General features: G+C 42.6%; 1 protein-coding gene across 1 annotated transcript; it reads right to left on the bottom strand.

Moving 5' to 3' along the window:
* Positions 1-2404: 2404 nt before the first annotated feature.
* G6PC1 (glucose-6-phosphatase catalytic subunit 1) lies at positions 2405-8935 on the bottom strand. Its single transcript, XM_075347609.1, has 5 exons — positions 8700-8935; positions 7884-7993; positions 5929-6037; positions 5696-5811; positions 2405-5449 (listed from the first exon to the last, which is right to left on the bottom strand). The coding sequence occupies exons 1-5, from the start codon at positions 8927-8929 to the stop codon at positions 4941-4943; spliced, it is 1074 nt and encodes a 357-aa protein (XP_075203724.1). The 5' UTR covers positions 8930-8935; the 3' UTR covers positions 2405-4940.
* Positions 8936-18468: the final 9533 nt, after the last annotated feature.

Below are 18468 nucleotides of genomic sequence, written 5' to 3'. Positions count from 1 at the left end.
AACAGTCCTGGCTCAGATGCAGCATGACAGATCCGAACCATGAAACTACCAACACAGTGTTTCACAGATGGTATGTGGTTTTTGTGCTACTCTCTGTACACCTGAGACGTCCTCTCAAGCTGCATGGGCTGGACCGAGAGCTCTGGAAGCCCCACTGCTGCACCCTCCCACATGGACGTGGTATCATGAGACCTCTGGTGGAATCGGCAATCTATACACACTACTAAAACCATCGCAGACTCCAGAGAAGGGGTGGGGGGGGGTGGTCTCATACAATACTAAGGCCTCCTTGACCCCCTCCAAAACACCCTGAAAAAACTGGCTCTTGTGAGCAGGGTCGTTCCACTGCGTGTCATATGTCTATTTTAGTCATATGTCCACAAAACATTGTTTTAATAGCCTTCAGGCTTGTCCAAGTGATCTTTTGCAAACTGCAGACTGGCAACAATGTTCTTTTTTTTATGGAGGGGGTAGAGACTATCTCCATGTAATCTTGGAATGCACGTCATTACTCAGTGTCCTCCTGATAGTGGACTAATATCAATTAATATGAGCAAAGCCTTTAGTTGCTTAGATGTTATCTTGGGTTCCTTTGTGACCTTGCTATTGTGCACCTTGCTTTTGGAGTGATCTCTGTTGGTCGACCACTGCTGGTCAAAAATTACAGCAAAAAACAGCATCTTGACTTTTCTTAAAAAAAGGATTAAAATTTCTACACTTGTAGTTACAACCGTACTTACTGTTTGCATTGGAAATCTGTCAACTAGCTAATATAAAAGTCTTCACACTGCACTAGCATTGCAATGTGCAGTATATGACAGCACACCGAGCCCAACAGCTTTGGATCACAAACCTTTAGATACTTGATATGTCACCCTATGGTAGTTCTGCATGGTACCATATACTCACAAACAATGCTTCAAGGTGAGGATACCTGTGTAATATGGAATGTGATGTAACACATTCATTTTCAGTGTCACAGAATCTTGTTCAACTGGAAACTATTTTTCCTGGTGTTACAATGAACATACACCAAAAACATTTTGTTTTCAATTGGAGTGGAGTTAGCTGCTGCCAGATCCCTAGGAAGATGGAGCATCAGATGTGATTAAATCCAACTTGCCCTGACCCTTCTTTCCTTATATTTGCTGTCAATGGTAGAGTTGGGGATCCTGCCGAGATCCATGATTTTGGTTGAATGATAATTAATTTGTAAGGACGTCTTGAAGGGAATCTGTCGCCAGGTTTTTGTTACCTCATCTGAGAGCAGCATAATGTAGAAACAGAGATCCTGATTCCAGCGATGTGTCACATACTGTGCTGTTTGCTGTCATTTTGATAAAAACACAGTTTTCTCTGCTGTAGATCTAGCAGTTATACAGAGCTCATGAATATGCTGCACTACCTGGCAACAGGACAAGTAGTCCTCTAATAATCCATTGCTGATTAAACAGTGATTTTACCAAAACTACACTAAGCAGCCCAGTAAGTGACACATTGCTGGAATCAGGGTCTCTGTCTCTATGTTATGCTGTTCTCAGATTAGGTAGCAAAAATCTGGTGACAGATTCCCTTAAGGGTACGCTCACATGAGCGTATGAATCGGACGAGTGCAATGCGAGAAAATCTTTCATTGCACTCGGACCAATGTTATTCAATGAGGAAGAGCAAATGGTCAGCTTTTTTCTCATCCAGATTTTGGATCAGAAAAAAGTCGCATGGTGCTGCGATTGTCAGCTTGAGCCATGTCACTCGCACCCATTAAAGTCTATGGGTGCGAGTGAAACCTCAGACTGTACTCGGATGACATCAGAGTTCAGTGTGATAATCGCATCAGCTGACAATGGAGGAGATAGTGAGATTAATCCCTCCCTCTCCTCCACAGCTGTCTCATCCAATCGCAGGATCAGGTCACAGTTGCATGACACTCGGCTCATGCTGGCAGCACAGTGGGAGCCAAAGGTCATTAACATATGAGCACGACCACAAGAGCTGAGCATGCGCAGTGAAAACAAAAGGACTCCGCCACTCATAAAACATTACATGCTGCGTTCCTGCCGCCCGATGGTCAGCCGTTCCATGACTGATCCATCAAGCGGCGGATGCAACGCAAGTCCATCAGGCGCAATCCATCGTCCAAACAAGTCTATGGGGAAAAAACGGAATCCGTATTTCCTCAAGGTGACGGATTGCAACTGATGCAAAACAACGCAAGTGTGAACGCAGCCATATTCTTACCATCGCATTCATATAAATAAATATTTATTATCATTCTTATGGTACAACATCATGAACCAAACTAAAAAACTAAAAATACAAGTTTTTTTTTTTTTTTTTACAAAACCAATAATATTTATTATAAGTTTAACAATATGAAACAAAGAATAAAAATGAGACATTTCCACTTTTGATCTGAATGTGACAAGAAAATGGCAATTACTTTTTAAGGGGATTTACATTCAGAGTTCACAATACAAACTAAACACATTATCACTGAGGTCAGTTTTTGCTCCTATTTTATTCCCATTGCTCCTCTGAGTATTTTATTCATTTATTGGTAACTGTTACATGGCACCATAAATATGTCTTTAATTTATTTAGGGCTAATTTTTATGGTTTTTACAAGGCACTGTTATTCATACAGTAACTATGCAGAGCAACATGAATAATTCCCCCTTCCCCCTTACAATACCCCTTACTAAGGGCCATTTCACACTTGCGGCTTTTTGCCAGATTGGCGGATTCGGCGCACTCTTGTACAGTGTATACAGTACAATGGAAGCGCGACAAGCTCCGGTCACATGCTGTCATGTGACTGGAGCATGTGACCCGGAAGTTGCCGCGCTGCCATTGTACTGTATACACTGTACTGGAGTACGCCGGATCCGCCAATCTGGTGAAAAGCCGGATGTGTCAAACGGTCCTAATAGCCATAAAAATTATCACTGAATGAAATGACCCTCCTTATCTCTGGAACAGTTTGGAGGATTTAAAATAAAGAAATAAAAAATGATTACTTGACAGCAGTAGGGATAATCGAGAAGCAAAAACTGTCTACTTTTGATTTTGTGACCTCTTTAAATAGGTTGCTTAGGCTGGTGAACTTACATTGTAAACTCATCTCAGAATACTGTAAAATCCTTCACCAATATTAAAATGCTCGTTTTAATATTAGAGTGAAATCTTAAAAAAGGTAAGTACACCAAAAAAAGTTTAAGAAGTCTACTTAATAATGTATGTGTATTGTGAAATCTGGTGAGTGAACTGCTTTGATGTCTAGAGAAATAATGGGGCACAACCTTAAAGGGAATCTGGCAGCAGGTTTTTGCTATATCATCCGAGAGCAACATAATAGTTACATAGTTACTTAGGTTGAAAAAAGACCTAGGTCCATCTAGTTCAACCTTCCTCCACCAGTTCTACATTTTGTCCCTAAGTCATTTATAACCGACAATGCTTTGTGTACTGAGGAAATCATCCAGCCCTGATATAAAAGCTTTTATAGTATCAGCCATTACTACCTTTTGTGGTAGGGCATTCCACAGTCTATGTAGGAGCAAAGAGCCTGATTTCAGTGATGTGTCACTTACTATGCTGTGTTTTGCTGTTTCAATAAAATCAGTGCTTTATCAGCAGGAGATTATGACTAGAGGACAAATTGCCTCCTGGACCAACCAAATCCAGTAACACTAATTAGCAGCTCTCTGTCACTATACAATGTACACAGAATACTGTGGTATGGGCGGAGTTATACACAGCTCAACAACTGAGCTTTGCTAGATTCTGGAGCAGAGAAAACTGTGACTCTCTCCCCAATAAACTAATTGATACATTACTAGAATCGGGGTCCCTGTCCCTACATCAGGGTGCTCTCAGATTACATAGCAAAAACCTGCTGGCAGATTCCCTTTAATGACACAAGAAGAATTGGATTGGCTAACAAACAAGAAACCAAATGGAATAGGCATGGCACATTAATACTGAATGGGTATTAGCACCTTTTTTTAGGAGGCGGTAGCCATTTGTGTTGTGACCACTAACTCAACATTACTTGATGTACAGAAGGTCTAAGGCCATGTTTCCACGTAGAGTAAACTGTTTTTCCACTCAGAAAATCTGCTGTGTTAACAGTTCGAGCAAAGTGGATGTGATTTCGGGGACACTCATGCCCACTGTGTGTTTAAATATGCCGTGTAACTGGGCTTCTGGTTGTGTGTTGTGTTTTCTTTTTGTAGACTTCTATAGGAAGCATTACAAAAATGCAACTAAAAACATAATTGCATTTTAAGTGCAGAATCCTAGCATTTTTTTTAAAAAAATGCATTTAAAAATTGCAAAATTTCCAGATGTCATTGTGCAATTTGTTGTAGGTATAGACAGAAGAAAAATTGCAACAGAAACAAAAACACCTTTGAACGTGGCCGTATTTCATGACAGGATTCCAGAAAGGGCACCACACCTGTTCATGGGTTGTGTGTGGTCGAAGTCAAATAGGTTGAGCGTCAGTGGACAGGTGTGGCACAATTTTTGGAAGAAAACAGTCATTTATCTAACCCTGGACAAGCCATTGTGGCTTAAATATAGAATTTCACCTTTGCCTCCCTTGTTTTAATACAACGTGCACATGTCACCAACTTGGCTGATCTTGACGTTGAACCTGATCTGTACAGAAACAGTCTTTTTGTGCTTCCCTAGCACTAACTCACATATAAAAGCTTTGACCAAAATGTTAAGTTCCTTCATTCTGGTATAGCATGTTGCTTTTTCACAGTTCCTTGGTGTGAGCATTCTCCTTCTCTGCAATTCTGTGACTTCATGTCTAAAAGTCATAAGAAGGTTCTTCACTGTAGTCTTCTTATATCAACAGTCTTATGTCAACCATCTTGGTAAATTGTCCTGAAAATATTTAATGTCAAATGTTGACCAAAAGCCACCAACTTTTATAGAGTATTCTCTTTCTTGTTCATAATGTGGGATACACAGTACGGGACAATCCCTACACAAGCTAAGGGAACGGCAGCACTTTTGCAGAAAGAAAGGAGGTAAAATGTCATCTCAACTTTTGTGGGTGGTTTAAAGCTGTCAAAAATATGAAGAATAAATAGAGAAGTTGCTATACAGCAGAGACGGAATGTAAACTGTTTCGAAAGCTTTCCTTGGCAGCTTTCCTTATACATCTGGGAGTTAAGTGCTAAGCCCAATCCAAAGAAGATTCCAAGATTCCTCAAAAGTCCAGCAAAAGGAGTGGTGTCAATGTGGATCCATTCAGGTCGGTCACACCATCTCTTGGCCTTCTCCAAAGTCCAAAGAAGGTCCACTCCCACTGCTTTCAAGACCAAGTAAAAGCCCAAAGCAAAGGAGAACAGGAACAAAGTAGTATACACATATCTCTGAAAACTGGCCTTGTAGATGGATCGAACATTCCCAAAAACTTCAGCTACCAGCATTCCTACAATAAAAATAAACAGTACAATAAGCGGTCAACTTCTCAGATGAGTGCATTTTATATGGCATTAGCATGGTCAATGCCCTCTCTAACATGCATGTTAGATCTGTGAGAGTGAAGATGGTGGAGCTAACGGACGTTTGGGCACCACTTTGGGAACACGGTTAGATAGGGAAACCTACTATGTATGCCACGATTCAGTTAGATTGAGCTTGTCCGAAATAGGTATTGGAAGTAGTGTGCACTGACCTGATATGACGCCACACACAACCTGGTGTGGAAAGTGAGCAGCAAGGAATATTCGTGATAGGCAGACACAAATTTGGACAACCCAAAATCCAGCCCACAGGGCAGCCTGTAGACATCTGGAAAAGAGAGATGCCCTCAATGAACCAAAATAACAATGCAGTCAATCATGAAAAGATCAATTCTCTCTTATATCTATTCAATATCATCATGATGATTATTATTATAGTATTTACCTGCTTCTAAAAGAGATTGAATGCGTCCTATTCAGAATGATGGTAAGTAGCGATGTCACCATGACATAGTAGACTCCAGCTGAACCCATTGCATGACCGGAGGGACTCCCTGTGAGGACAAAATTTTTGGGATATTATTTTAATGGAAATATTTAAGTTTACTACATTCAGATATCAATGAAGATTACTAAGTATACCTATAAAAACAAGTATTATAAATGTAGTATCAGGACTATCAGGGGTGTAACTATGGTGGGTGCAAGGGCTGCAGTCACACCCGACCATCTATTCTTAGTCCGTTTGGCCCATACAAAAGAAACAATATTATTATAAACCTGTGATAGTTGAGGGTCCTGGTAGAGTATTTGAACTGGACCCCACAAGATTTAAGTTATGCTACTATGTAGTACAATATTGTGCAGAGTGATGAAAATGAACATAGTATATAAAACTATACTGTATACACGAAACGTACACTTATAGCAGCTGCTGGTGACCTTATGTGAGTCCTGTGTATACTTGTAAAAAATAGTATTAGAAAGGTCAACGTATCTCCGCGTTTGCTGTAAATGTCAAAATAGAGTGGTAATGAAAGTTGGATAAATAAAATGATTGTAGTGGAGGTGTACGGATGGAACAGGGGCTCCTAGGCTAACCCTAAGAAAGGGACCCCTCTGCTGTCTTTTATCTCTAGGGTAGACTTGATGGTAGTCAGGCTCGAGCCTCCAACTCCATGCCCCCTGTCTCCTATCCAAGCCCTGATACTACTTCACCCCACCCAGGGAGTGGGCCGGAAACCCAGTAACCGACTCCCCACAATAAGTCACAGACAAGGGTACCGTAAATGAAAACTCGCACACACTGCACTCAAACACAAAGGAGGGACAATATGTGAACTGGGGAGTAATGCAAAAGGGGTAGGAAATAACTACACAACTGGAGGACTCACACACCACGCTGAACCACAAACTGAAGATCACCATGCAACTGGATAGCAACAGGAACCAGGAAACAAAAGATTCCCAGAATCCAGAAGCTTATAAAAGCTGGAGATGGTGATCAGCAACCTGAACTCCCAACAGCTGATCACAGGCCAGGAGAAACTAACTCTCGCTGTACTGGACAGCGGTGAAGCCAGAACCAGCCGACGCCCATGACAGGCTGTGCAACTTAAGAAACCCAGGTAGTATCTCGGACTCTCAGTATGAACAGAGTCCGACGCCGCAATGACACCCCGCGAGTGCAACGCAGAACACTGCATGACAATGATATTCATTTGAATATGTAAAAAATAGGTAAAATCCCAAATGTAAATTACTGAATCAATGATCACACTGTGATGAAGAAGAGGAACAGTGTTCTTTGAAACGCAGTGGTGCTTTTTGGCTCATCTGGACCACTGTATCTTCAGTGAAGTGACATCACATGGCGTTGCAAGGGACTCGAGCGTGGTATACAGGGGCACTACTGGTCGGAGAGCCTTGTCCAATAACCACCACTGTTGCACACAGAAAATCTAAGGAGAACTTTATATGGATTACCTAAGGATTACTAGAGGGCCTTAATTTATATCCAGGATATTTCTGTTCCCTGAACCTTATCCAACTCCAGAGGTTTGAATTGCCGACTCCACAGGGGGAGCCATTACAGGCTCTGCAGGTGACATCACCTTAATATACCATCAATATATTCATTGATTCAGCTATTTACATTTGGGATTTTAGCTATTTTCACATATTCAAATGAATGTCATTTTAGTTATCCAACTTTCATGATCACTTATTTTGACATTTACAGCAAACGCAGTTCTACTTTTACCTTTATTACTATTTGGATATAGTATGTGTATAGCAAGGGGCTAAGGGGCTACTGGAACTGCTGTTAAATGACTCATGTAATATCTACTTGTTAAAGGAAAAATAAGACATTGAATCTAAAGTAAAAGGTTTTCTCACCTGGACCAGTCTCACAGGTAACAGGAAACTGCTGGATGATGGGGGCAGTCACGTTGGTGTAATAATCGGTGTCGTGTACCCACCAGTATGGTCTCTGGCCAAACAGAATCCTGGAAATGAAGAGAAATGGTTCATAAATCACAAAGGAAAATTAACAGAATCTTAAAGAGGACTGTCAAAACAATGCACAGAATAGGAAGCTACAACTCCTAGACCTTTAAACATGAAATTACTGATTGTTAGATGTGTTTTCCAAGTATAAAGTGATGAATTATAATATAATATTGGATGGATGGATAATAGGTTGATTGATTTGACTATTTTTTTTTACTAAACTATTAGGGAATTGCAAACCAAGCATGTTTCTAGGAAGACATAAAATTCCCATTTCCTATTCCTTTTCCTGCAGCCCATTAACAGGTTGGGTTGTTTACTGGACTCTGCATCCTATAGATAAAGCCCTAGGGAATTTTATTTTCCTGCATGCACCTTAGGGTCTATCACAAAGTTACAACAAAATATATTTGGACTAATAACAATATATTAGGAAATTGCTTATACTGATTTTAATATAATACTTTTATAAAAGAACATCTAAGGTTTTTCTTAGTTGATGTGAAACGGTAAGCTATCAGGGTATGCTGGAAGTTGTAGTTTCTCAACAGTTGGTTGGCCATTATGAGCTACAAATGCCCCATGTAAGTGTAAATCTGGGACTAACAATATGAACCCCATTTTAATCCTCAGTAGGTCAAGCCTAGCATTGCTGAATGACCAAGAACATATTACCATACAACATTTCTGCAATATACTCACCACTTAAAGACAAGGTTCAGCCAGTCCCCAATCACTGCCACCCAGATGAGTTTGATGCCCACTGACTCACAAAGGTGGAACCAGATGGGGAAGAAAATGAAGAAAGTATTTCTTAGATCAGCAGCAAAGGAGACAAACATGAACCAGTCTTCAGAACTCTTGTAGTTCATCTGGAGGTATTGGACCATTTGGACCCCAGAGTGGTGGAGAGCATCCATTCCATTCTCCATCTCTTTGTCGAGCTCTTGGAAGCTTGTTTAATTGCTTGGAGTCTCTTGATCTGATGTCTGGCTCCCTGCAGCTGCCTATTATATGGTCTGTAGCTCAAGCGAGTAATTGTGATCTTTGACCCCCATGAACATCCCTGTAGAAACACATTGTTGACAAAATTACATTGGTTGACGCAGGTAGTGGTAGAGGGAAAAAAAGCTGTTGACCCGTGTCCTATTACAGCGAAATGATGAAGAAATGGTGAAAATATCCTTGTTGACAATGCATGGGGCAGAGTCCTATGTATGGACGTCAGAATGCATGTAATACTAAATATGCTTAGCTAAGGTCTATAGGTTATACCAGTGTTCTGGTCTGTTTGTTCGTGAATTTAGAAGGTTGTGTACCTTCCAATAATAGATGTGCCTTCCCTGTCTACAGATGGAGTGGAATTAATTGAATTAAAAATTCAACTAAATCCTTAGCGACTGACCACAATTAACTAACTGCCAAAAAAAGGCTAATTTTTTAGATCACATTGGTTATGTTGCTTATCCCCATACATTGAGCACTTTATTACCCTCTGTGACAAAGCTTGGCTTAAAACTGGGTCCAACAGTACATTTTTGCCATTACTGTTTCTCCTATATTTTTCAGATTTTGTATTAAACCTGGGTTTGATTCACCCTGTGAGAGGAAAAAATGACCCATACTTTTCCCCTTTTTCTTTTTCTTTAGACCCTCACCACTTTATTGGCCTCGGGACTTTATTGTGTTCCCCAGGGCCAGTCTTCTCTGGTGGTGCCATCTCTTCGGTCCAGTTACTAGGCTTTCTTCACCTTTCTTCCACTTTAGTGTTGAGCATAGAATTCTGGTTCACGGCCTAAGTCCTTCTCTTGGCTATGGCCATCTTAAGTTGAGCAAAACCTCAGTACAGGGTCAGGTAATTTATTGACAATCCCATTGTGGCTCCTATACTTGTATGGTTGCTTTTTGCCTTTGGCTCCCTGATTCTCCTATGCTTGGTATATGGTTCTTGTGGTTCTACTCTTGGCTTTAACGTCAAAGTGTTTCCTGACTACTTTTCTGTCTTAGACACTAGCCTGATGAATTCTAATTTGCTACCTGGTGACTACCCGTGACTTTGTTCCTGAGCATTGCTGTAATTCATTAGTTCTATATCCAGTGACCTAAATTTGGTATTTATCCTACAGCTTATTTTAAAACCAAGACATCCCTTACATTTTATATCCCAGTCAATCATGGTGCCAACTGGATTGCAGATTAGGGAATCCACATTCTTGTATGTGGTGTTGAGACTCTGCAACTATGAAGATTAGTGATGGGCGAACCCGAACTGTAAAGTTCGGGGTCCGTACCGAGCACATAGTGTTTGTGCACACGGTCCCGAACACAAATTTTCCTGGGAAGCTCGTGTTACAGTTTGGGTCCAGGGGCTATAAAAAAGCACATTAGTAAAAAAACATTATGATTATACTTACTGGTCCCGCGATGCATCCTGCAGACCCGCTCAGCTGCAGTTTCTCAGCCGCTCCTTCTTCTGGATCCAATCATTAACTTCTGGTGGTATTCACTGGACTACTCGTCACTCGACAGTTTTAGGCTTTTTTCAGCTGTATTCGCAGTGACGTCAGGGTTCACTCAAGTCCAGCAGCAGTCATACGCAAGCCTCAGCTGTGCACTCGGGTAAAGTCTCTGACAGCTCTCAGGTGAGTCTGTGTGAGCAGACCTGTGTTTCTTTTCTTGCACAGATGTAGCAGAGCTGAAGATGCTCGCCCGCCTTTGGACTATGTCAGAGGGTTTTTTTTGGGTAATAAAGATGGACTCCTAAATGTCTTCTGTTTTATTTCTAATAACATATTTTTTCCTCTGTGTTGTTGTTTTATTTTACTGTTAAAATAACAGACAGTCACAGACACTGTCACAAAGTGGGCATCTATGGATGCTGGACCTGAAACCAGCCCATACATTTTAGCACCATTCTGTGTGACAGTGTCTAAGATTGGCTGTTGGGTCTCTCACACATATAATAGTGTAAAAATAAATAATTAAAAAAAATATCATGTAACGCTCTGCGGTATTTTTTATTCTCAGCGCAGATAAAGTGGACGGCTATGGGCTGCCACCCCATCTGCCTGGTTTTACCTTGACTGGCAATCAAAATAGAGGTATTCCCATTAATTTGTTTTTTTAAATTATTTAAAAAAATAATTAAGGAAAAATGAATGGGCTCCCTCCGTATTTTGATCGCTAGTCAGGTAAAACCAGGCAGCTGGGTTCTGGGATTGTTCACAGCCCGCAGCCTCCCCTGGAAATGGCGCATTGTTTCTTAGCACCATTTCCAGGCGCTTTACCAGCTCATCCAGTGGCCCTGATGGTGGTGGCACGCTGGGTAATAAAGGGATTAATACCAGCTTTGTATTCTCAGCTGGTACTAAGCCCGAAATTCATGGTGTCACGCCAAATTAGACATGGCCAACATGAATTTCTAGTAAACAGTAAAAAGAAAAACAAAAAACATAAACTTTTTTATTAGAAATAAAACAAAAAAACATTTAAAGAATCCATCTTTATTATAAAAAAAATCATTTGTCCAACATAGTCCACAGGTAGAGCAATGTCAGCTCTGGTTCATTGCTCTATATAGACAAGCGTCCATACAGAGCGAGAATCAGGTTTACACTGAGGGTATGATTCCACTTGCGTATGACTTCTGCAAGTCTCGCATCGGTATCACCCAGCACAGCGCACACTCTCCTGGCAGGAGTGCCTCAGTTGCATGGAAATACATGCAGCCGACCCACTCCTGTAAGGAGAGCGTGCACCGTGCTGGGTGATACCGATGCAAGACTTGCACAGCGACAGTCAAAGTTCAATCGAGTCCATGGCTCAAGGACTCAGGTGAACCCTGACGTCACCGCAAACACTATGGGGAGATAAGGTATGCACACCAGTTACTATGTAAGGGGAATACATGAAATAGCAGAAACTGCTGTGTGAATACTGACTTAAAAAATCCAATAGCTATATGTAAGAGTGAAAATGTGAAAAATGGAATGTGCATTACTGCCATGAACATATGAATCAAGAGAAATTTAGCTACTGAATTGATCAATGCAATAGAGCCCCAACACTACGCCAAAGTATTTCTCTACATTGGGGTCCCTAGCTTGTGTGTGTCCTCTCATGCAGTTAAAAAACTTACCGTGTATGGGAAGCTGAGACCCAGGCTATTTATGCGTATGATATGGATTGGCAATAGGTGTGGTTGGGGAGGGTTCACAAACGAAAAACTACTAACAAATAAGGAATAACGTTTGGAACACCATTCTAAGTCCGAACTGGGTGCAAAAACCTAAAAAAAATCACTATGGGGAGATAAGGTATGCACACCAGTGACTATGTAAGGGAAATACATGAAATAGCAGAAACTGCTGTGTGAATACTGACTTGAGAAATCCAATAGCTATATGTAAGAGTGAAAATGTGAAAAATGGAATCTGCATTACTGCCATGAACATATGAATCAAGAGAAATTTAGCTACTGAATTGATCAATGCAATAGAGCCCCAACACTACGCCAAAGTATTTCTCTACGTTGGGGTCCCTAGCTTGTGTGTGTCCTCTCATGCAGTTAAAAAACTTATCGTGTATGGGAAGCTGAGACCCAGGCTATTTATGCGTATGATATGGATTGGCAATAGGTGTGGTTGGGGAGGGTTCACAAACGAAAAACTACTAACAAATAAGGAATAACGTTTGGAACACCATTCTAAGTCCGAACTGGGTGCAAAAACCTAAAAAAACATCACTATGGGGAGATAAGGTATGCACACCAGTGACTATGTAAGGGGAATACATGAAATAGCAGAAACTGCTGTGTGAATACTGACTTGAAAAATCCAATAGCTATATGCAAGAGTGAAAATGTGAAAAATGGAATCTGCATTACTGCCATGAACATATGAATCAAGAGAAATTTAGCTACTGAATTGATCAATGCAATAGAGCCCCAACACTACGCCAAAGTATTTCTCTACGTTGGGGTCCCTAGCTTGTGTGTGTCCTCTCATGCAGTTAACTGTTAACTGTTAACTTCACTGGTGTGCATACCTTATCTCCCCATAGTGATGTTTTTTTAGGTTTTTGCACCCAGTTCGGACTTAGAATGGTGTTCCAAACGTTATTCCTTATTTGTTAGTAGTTTTTCGTTTGTGAACCCTCCCCAACCACACCTATTGCCAATCCATATCATACGCATAAATAGCCTGGGTCTCAGCTTCCCATACACGGTAAGATTTTTTAACTGCATGAGAGGACACACACAAGCTAGGGACCCCAACGTAGAGAAATACTTTGGCGTAGTGTTGGGGCTCTATTGCATTGATCAATTCAGTAGCTAAGTTTCTCTTGATTCATATGTTCATGGCAGTAATGCAGATTCCATTTTTCACATTTGCACTCTTACATATAGCTATTGGATTTTTCAAGTCAGTATTCACACAGCAGTTTCTGCTATTTCATGTATTCCCCTTACATAGTCACTGGTGTGCATACCTTATCTCCCCATAGTGATGTTTTTTTAGGTTTTTGCACCCAGTTCGGACTTAGAATGGTGTTCCAAACGTTATTCCTTATTTGTCACCGCAAACACGGCCGAAAACAGCCAAAGACTGTCAAGTGACGAGCAATCAAGTGAATACCCCCGGAAGTTAATGATTGGACCCGGAAGCAGAAGCGACCGGTAGACAGCTGCTGAGCGGGTCTACAGGACATGTCGCGGAAGTGGTAAGTATAATGACAATGGTTATTATTAACTATATTCTATCTTTTACAGCACTCCCCCCGCCCCATCCCATAACTGTAAAGTCCAAGTTTGGGGTTCAAACTCAAGTTCACGTTATCTCAGAACCCGAACTTGAACTTTACAAAAAGCTCGAGTGAGTCTCCTGAACATTAACATCGGGGGGCTCACCCATCACTAATGAATATATATTAATTATGGCAGAAATATTCCCATCTCATTCATAGCCAAAAGGCTCTCATGGATCTTTAATTTTGTGGATCCCCTCATTTCTGCCAGAATCTTCCAGTGATTCGCTGTGTACAATGGATTGGTGACTTAAAGGGGTTATCTTATTAGGACACCTAAAACAAACAGCTCTAACTCTTGCAGACTCGGACAGTTCATGTATTATATGGCTGAACATTCATGGGGGCTTAGGGTACCGTCACACTTTAGCGATGCTCCAGCGATCCCACCAGCGATCTGACCTGGTCAGGATTGCTGGTGCGTCGCTACATGGTCGCTGGTGAGCTGTCAATCAGGCAGATCTCACCAGCGACCAGTGACCAGCCCCAGACAGCAGCGACGCGTGGAAGCGATGCTGCACTTAGTAACTAAGGTAAATATCAGGTAACCAAGCAAAGCCTTGCTTTACCTTGGTTACCAGCACACACCGCTTAGCGCTGGATCCCTGCACTCATAGCCAGAGTACACATCGGGTTAATAAGCAAACTGCTTTGCTTATTTACCCGATGTGTACTCTGGCTACGTGTGCAGGGAGCCGGAACTGGCAGCCTGAGAGCGGAGGATGCTAGTAACCAAGGTAAATATCGGGTAACCAAGCAAAGGGCTTCGCTTGGTTACCCGATATTTACCTTGGTTACAGCTTACCGCAAGCTGCCAAACGCCGGCTCCATGCTCCCTGCACATTCAGATCATTGCTGTCTCGCTGTCAAACACAGCGATGTGTGCTTCACAGCGGGAGAGCAACGTCCAAAAAATGAACCAGCACTGTGTGTAACGAACAGCGATTTCACAGCAGGGGCCAGATCGCTGCTCAGTGTCACACACAGCGAGATCGCTAATGAGGTCACTGGTGCGTCACAAAAACCGTGACTCAGCAGCGATCTCGCTAGCGATCTCGCTATGTGAGAAGTACCCCTTAAGGCCCCGTCACACTAAGCAACATCGCTAGCAACATCGCTGGTAACGAACAACTTTTGTGACGTTGCTAGCGATGTTGCTGTGTGTGACATCCAGCAACAACCTGGCCCCTGCTGTGAGGTCGTTGGTTGTTGCTGAATGTCCTGGGCCATTTTTTAGTTGTTGCTGTCCTGCTGTGAAGCACAGATCGCTGTGTGTGACAGCGAGACAGCAACAACTAATGTGCAGTGAGCAGGGAGCCAGCTTCTGCTGAGGCTGGTAACCAATGTAAACATCGGGTAACCAAGAAGCCCTGTCCTTGGTTACCCGATATTTACCTTTGATACCAGCCTCCTCCGCTCTCACTGTCAGTGCCGGCTCCTGCTCTGTGCACATGTAGCTGCAGCACACATCGGGTAATTAACCCGATGTGTGCTGTAACTAGGAGAGCAAGGAGCCAGCACTAAGCAGTGTGCGCTGCTCCCTGCTCTGTGCACATTTAGCTGCAGCACACATCGGGTTAATTAACCTGATGTGTGCTGTAACTAGGAGACTGGGGGCTGGTTGCTGGTGAGCTCACCAGCAACTCGTGTAGCCACGCTCCAGCGATCCCTGCCAGGTCAGGTTGCTGGTGGGATCGCTGGAGCGTCGCAGTGTGACAGCTCACCAGCAACCTCCTAGCAACTTACCAGCGATCCCTATCGTTGTTGGGATCGCTGGTAAGTTGCTTAGTGTGACTGGACCTTAAGTGCTTAGCACTGCACTTGCAGGATTAGAGTCCTATGTACAAATTGACAAGGAAAACAGTTTGCATTGAGTTTGTATGTTCTTTCCGTGTTTATCTCCTTTTAAAGCCAGACAATAAAGATAAAATGATTCCATGTTTCGCTTTAAACCTCAGTTCCTTCTTAAGAGTTTACATGCTGATTAGTACAATTGAACATTCTTAGCTGATTCTTTAAAGCAAAGATAAAAAATGATGGCATCTCAGCTCTACTACCACTCCTATCATGTGCTGTATAATATCCCACACGCACATGGTTGTAAAGTCATAGGTTAACGATTTTGGGCCCAAATCACCTCCAATATTCTGACTTAAATGCTTTAAAATATCATATAACTTGGGCACAACTCAAGGCTGCACTAAAATTATGGGACTTTCGGAGTTTTCATGACATTTTCACCCAGCTCCAATAAAATGGGCAGAGCTAGGACAGGATGGGGGCTTTGCGACCGCTGCTTGTTAAATATAGGACGAGCAGGCGGGGCTCACTACACACCAAATCTTACTCCAGCAGGGCCTAGAGTAAAGGCCCCGTCACACACAGAGATAAATCTTTGGCAGATCTGTGGTTGCAGTGAAATCATGGACATATTGTTGCATTTGTACACAGCCACAAACCTGGCACTGATTGTCCACAATTTCACTGCAACCACAGATCTGCCAAAGATTTATCTCTATGTGTGACAGGGCCTTAAGATTATTGGCAAGGTTCACACAGAAGTATACACCACTCTTCCAACAGTCCTGACTCATAAAGAAGCATATGCCACTTTATGAATCAGGAGCATCTGACTCCAGTGCACCCCCTCATCAGCATCGGCAAGAACAACACCAGTCTTGATGTATTCAACCCTTCTACTCTGCCTTTCTACTTTATATTAAATTTCATGGGTTAGACATTTATTGGGCCACACGATGGGATTTCACCGGACGTTCCCAATGTTTCTAGTTGTAGTCTACATCGTCATCATTCTCTTGTAGCAAACAGTTGTTAGTTGTTATAACTGATTGCAAATGAACAACAGGTTTCAGGCATCACCAATGTTTCTGCAGGTGATATAGGTGACTAATAACATCACGGGCACAAGAAAGTGTTACTTATTGGATCACATAAATTACCCATTGTCATATAGACATTAAAGGCACAGACAATTTGATAGGCAATCTGCAAGTCACTTTATTAAAAAAAATTATATTCTCGTATCCATGTAGTTGTGAGCACCAGGTGTCTGCCCCCTGTCTAACTTTCTGTCCCCTGCTGTCACACTGCGGGGTATGACAAGCGTGGCATGTGCATTCACATCTATGGATGTCTGACGCACGACAAAATATACACAAACAATACAACAGGTAGAGGGGAACACCAGGGACACAATAACAATGGTGGGCCCTAGCTATAGTTGGGGGGTAAAAGGGACACCTCCTGCACTAACCTGCAGCTGTCTCTACCATCCTAGCCTGGCCCTATACAGTCTCCTCCACTGTCGCTGAACAGGAACCTAAGACCCTAAGAAAAACCCTGTAGTGGCCGTGGCTAGTGCATTGGCTGGTAGGAGACACTAGCCCCACCGCTGGACTAATATGACACAGAGGAAGGTAAGACAAACAGGAGAAAACAGCAACACAAAAGAATAAAGTCTGACTTCAGGAACAAGCCTTCACAGGAACTTCAACCAAGGTGGCCAGAGAACAAATGGATTTGTATCTTCAGCAAGGAATGCTGGGTAACACTTTTACTTAAACCTGAAGGGGCGTGGCTACAAAGAAGCTGCAGCTGACACACTCAGCTAGGACTGCTGGACAACAAAACTGACATTAACTCATAATGCACTGAAGGAAATTAAACCATGTTTAAATGTTGAGTCCCAGATGGAAATTAGTTATCTCAACCCTGAATCTGTCACTAGTCTCCAAAAATAGAGTGACGGCCGTGACAGCTGCCTATTGTCAAGTGTAATCAATCTCATGCAGCAGTAGTGCAATACAGGAAGTTGGCGCTTGTGATTGTCTCTCTGTTCCTACACACCTGTCACACTACAAGCAAAAAAACAGAGAGATTGGCTTTGGGCTCAGGACAGGCAAGCCATATGTGATACATGCCAGGGAAGAAGAAAAAGAAAGTTCCTGCACCAGTAGTGGTCTTAGAATGCTGAAGAAGAGGAACCACTTACTCAAAAAAGTAAATGGTGTACAGCATGGAAATGATTTTCTCTCTACAGGTGTCATTTTAAATCGCCCCTTTCCCAATCCCAAATTTCTGATTCTGAAACAGTCATATACTCCTTCTTTTTGAGTTTACCTGGCACAAGCAAATGGAAGAATAGAAGGTCAAGGTTGTGTTGCGGACGGGGGACAGACCATGACAGGGGGCTGCTCGAGACGCTCGGACCTGGGCGGTTGCTGTGGCTTGAGTGGCAGCCGGACCCGGGCGCGTGCAGCCGTCCGTCGACCGCAAGTGAAAAAGGGGGTTATTTACAGGGGAGAGTTTTGTAAGTGATGCCACCCGTGGGTTGCGGTGATTGTTGGTGACACCGCCGCTGCCTTGGTATGGGGAGTTCGGGGCTGATGGAGCGGGACAGCACGATGGTATCCCCTCCACGGGTAGGGGAGGTGTTGTTCCGGGGCCCAGGTGTTGGTGAGATAGAGGGATTGGACACAGTCTGCGGGAATGGACTGGATGATACCGGTGTACTCACTGTTTGGAATAAAATCACACAGAGTCCAGATAGTAAACCAACTGCCGGTAACCGGTAGCCTCCGGAGGGGTGTGCTCAGGTCCCGCACACCGGTAGACAGAACAGGGGCCTTTCCTTCTGCACTTTAGG

Source organism: Anomaloglossus baeobatrachus, chromosome 5 (genome assembly GCF_048569485.1).
Source record: "Anomaloglossus baeobatrachus isolate aAnoBae1 chromosome 5, aAnoBae1.hap1, whole genome shotgun sequence".
In the NCBI taxonomy this organism is placed as follows: domain Eukaryota; kingdom Metazoa; phylum Chordata; class Amphibia; order Anura; family Aromobatidae; genus Anomaloglossus; species Anomaloglossus baeobatrachus.
This window is presented reverse-complemented; position numbering and strand designations above follow the sequence as displayed.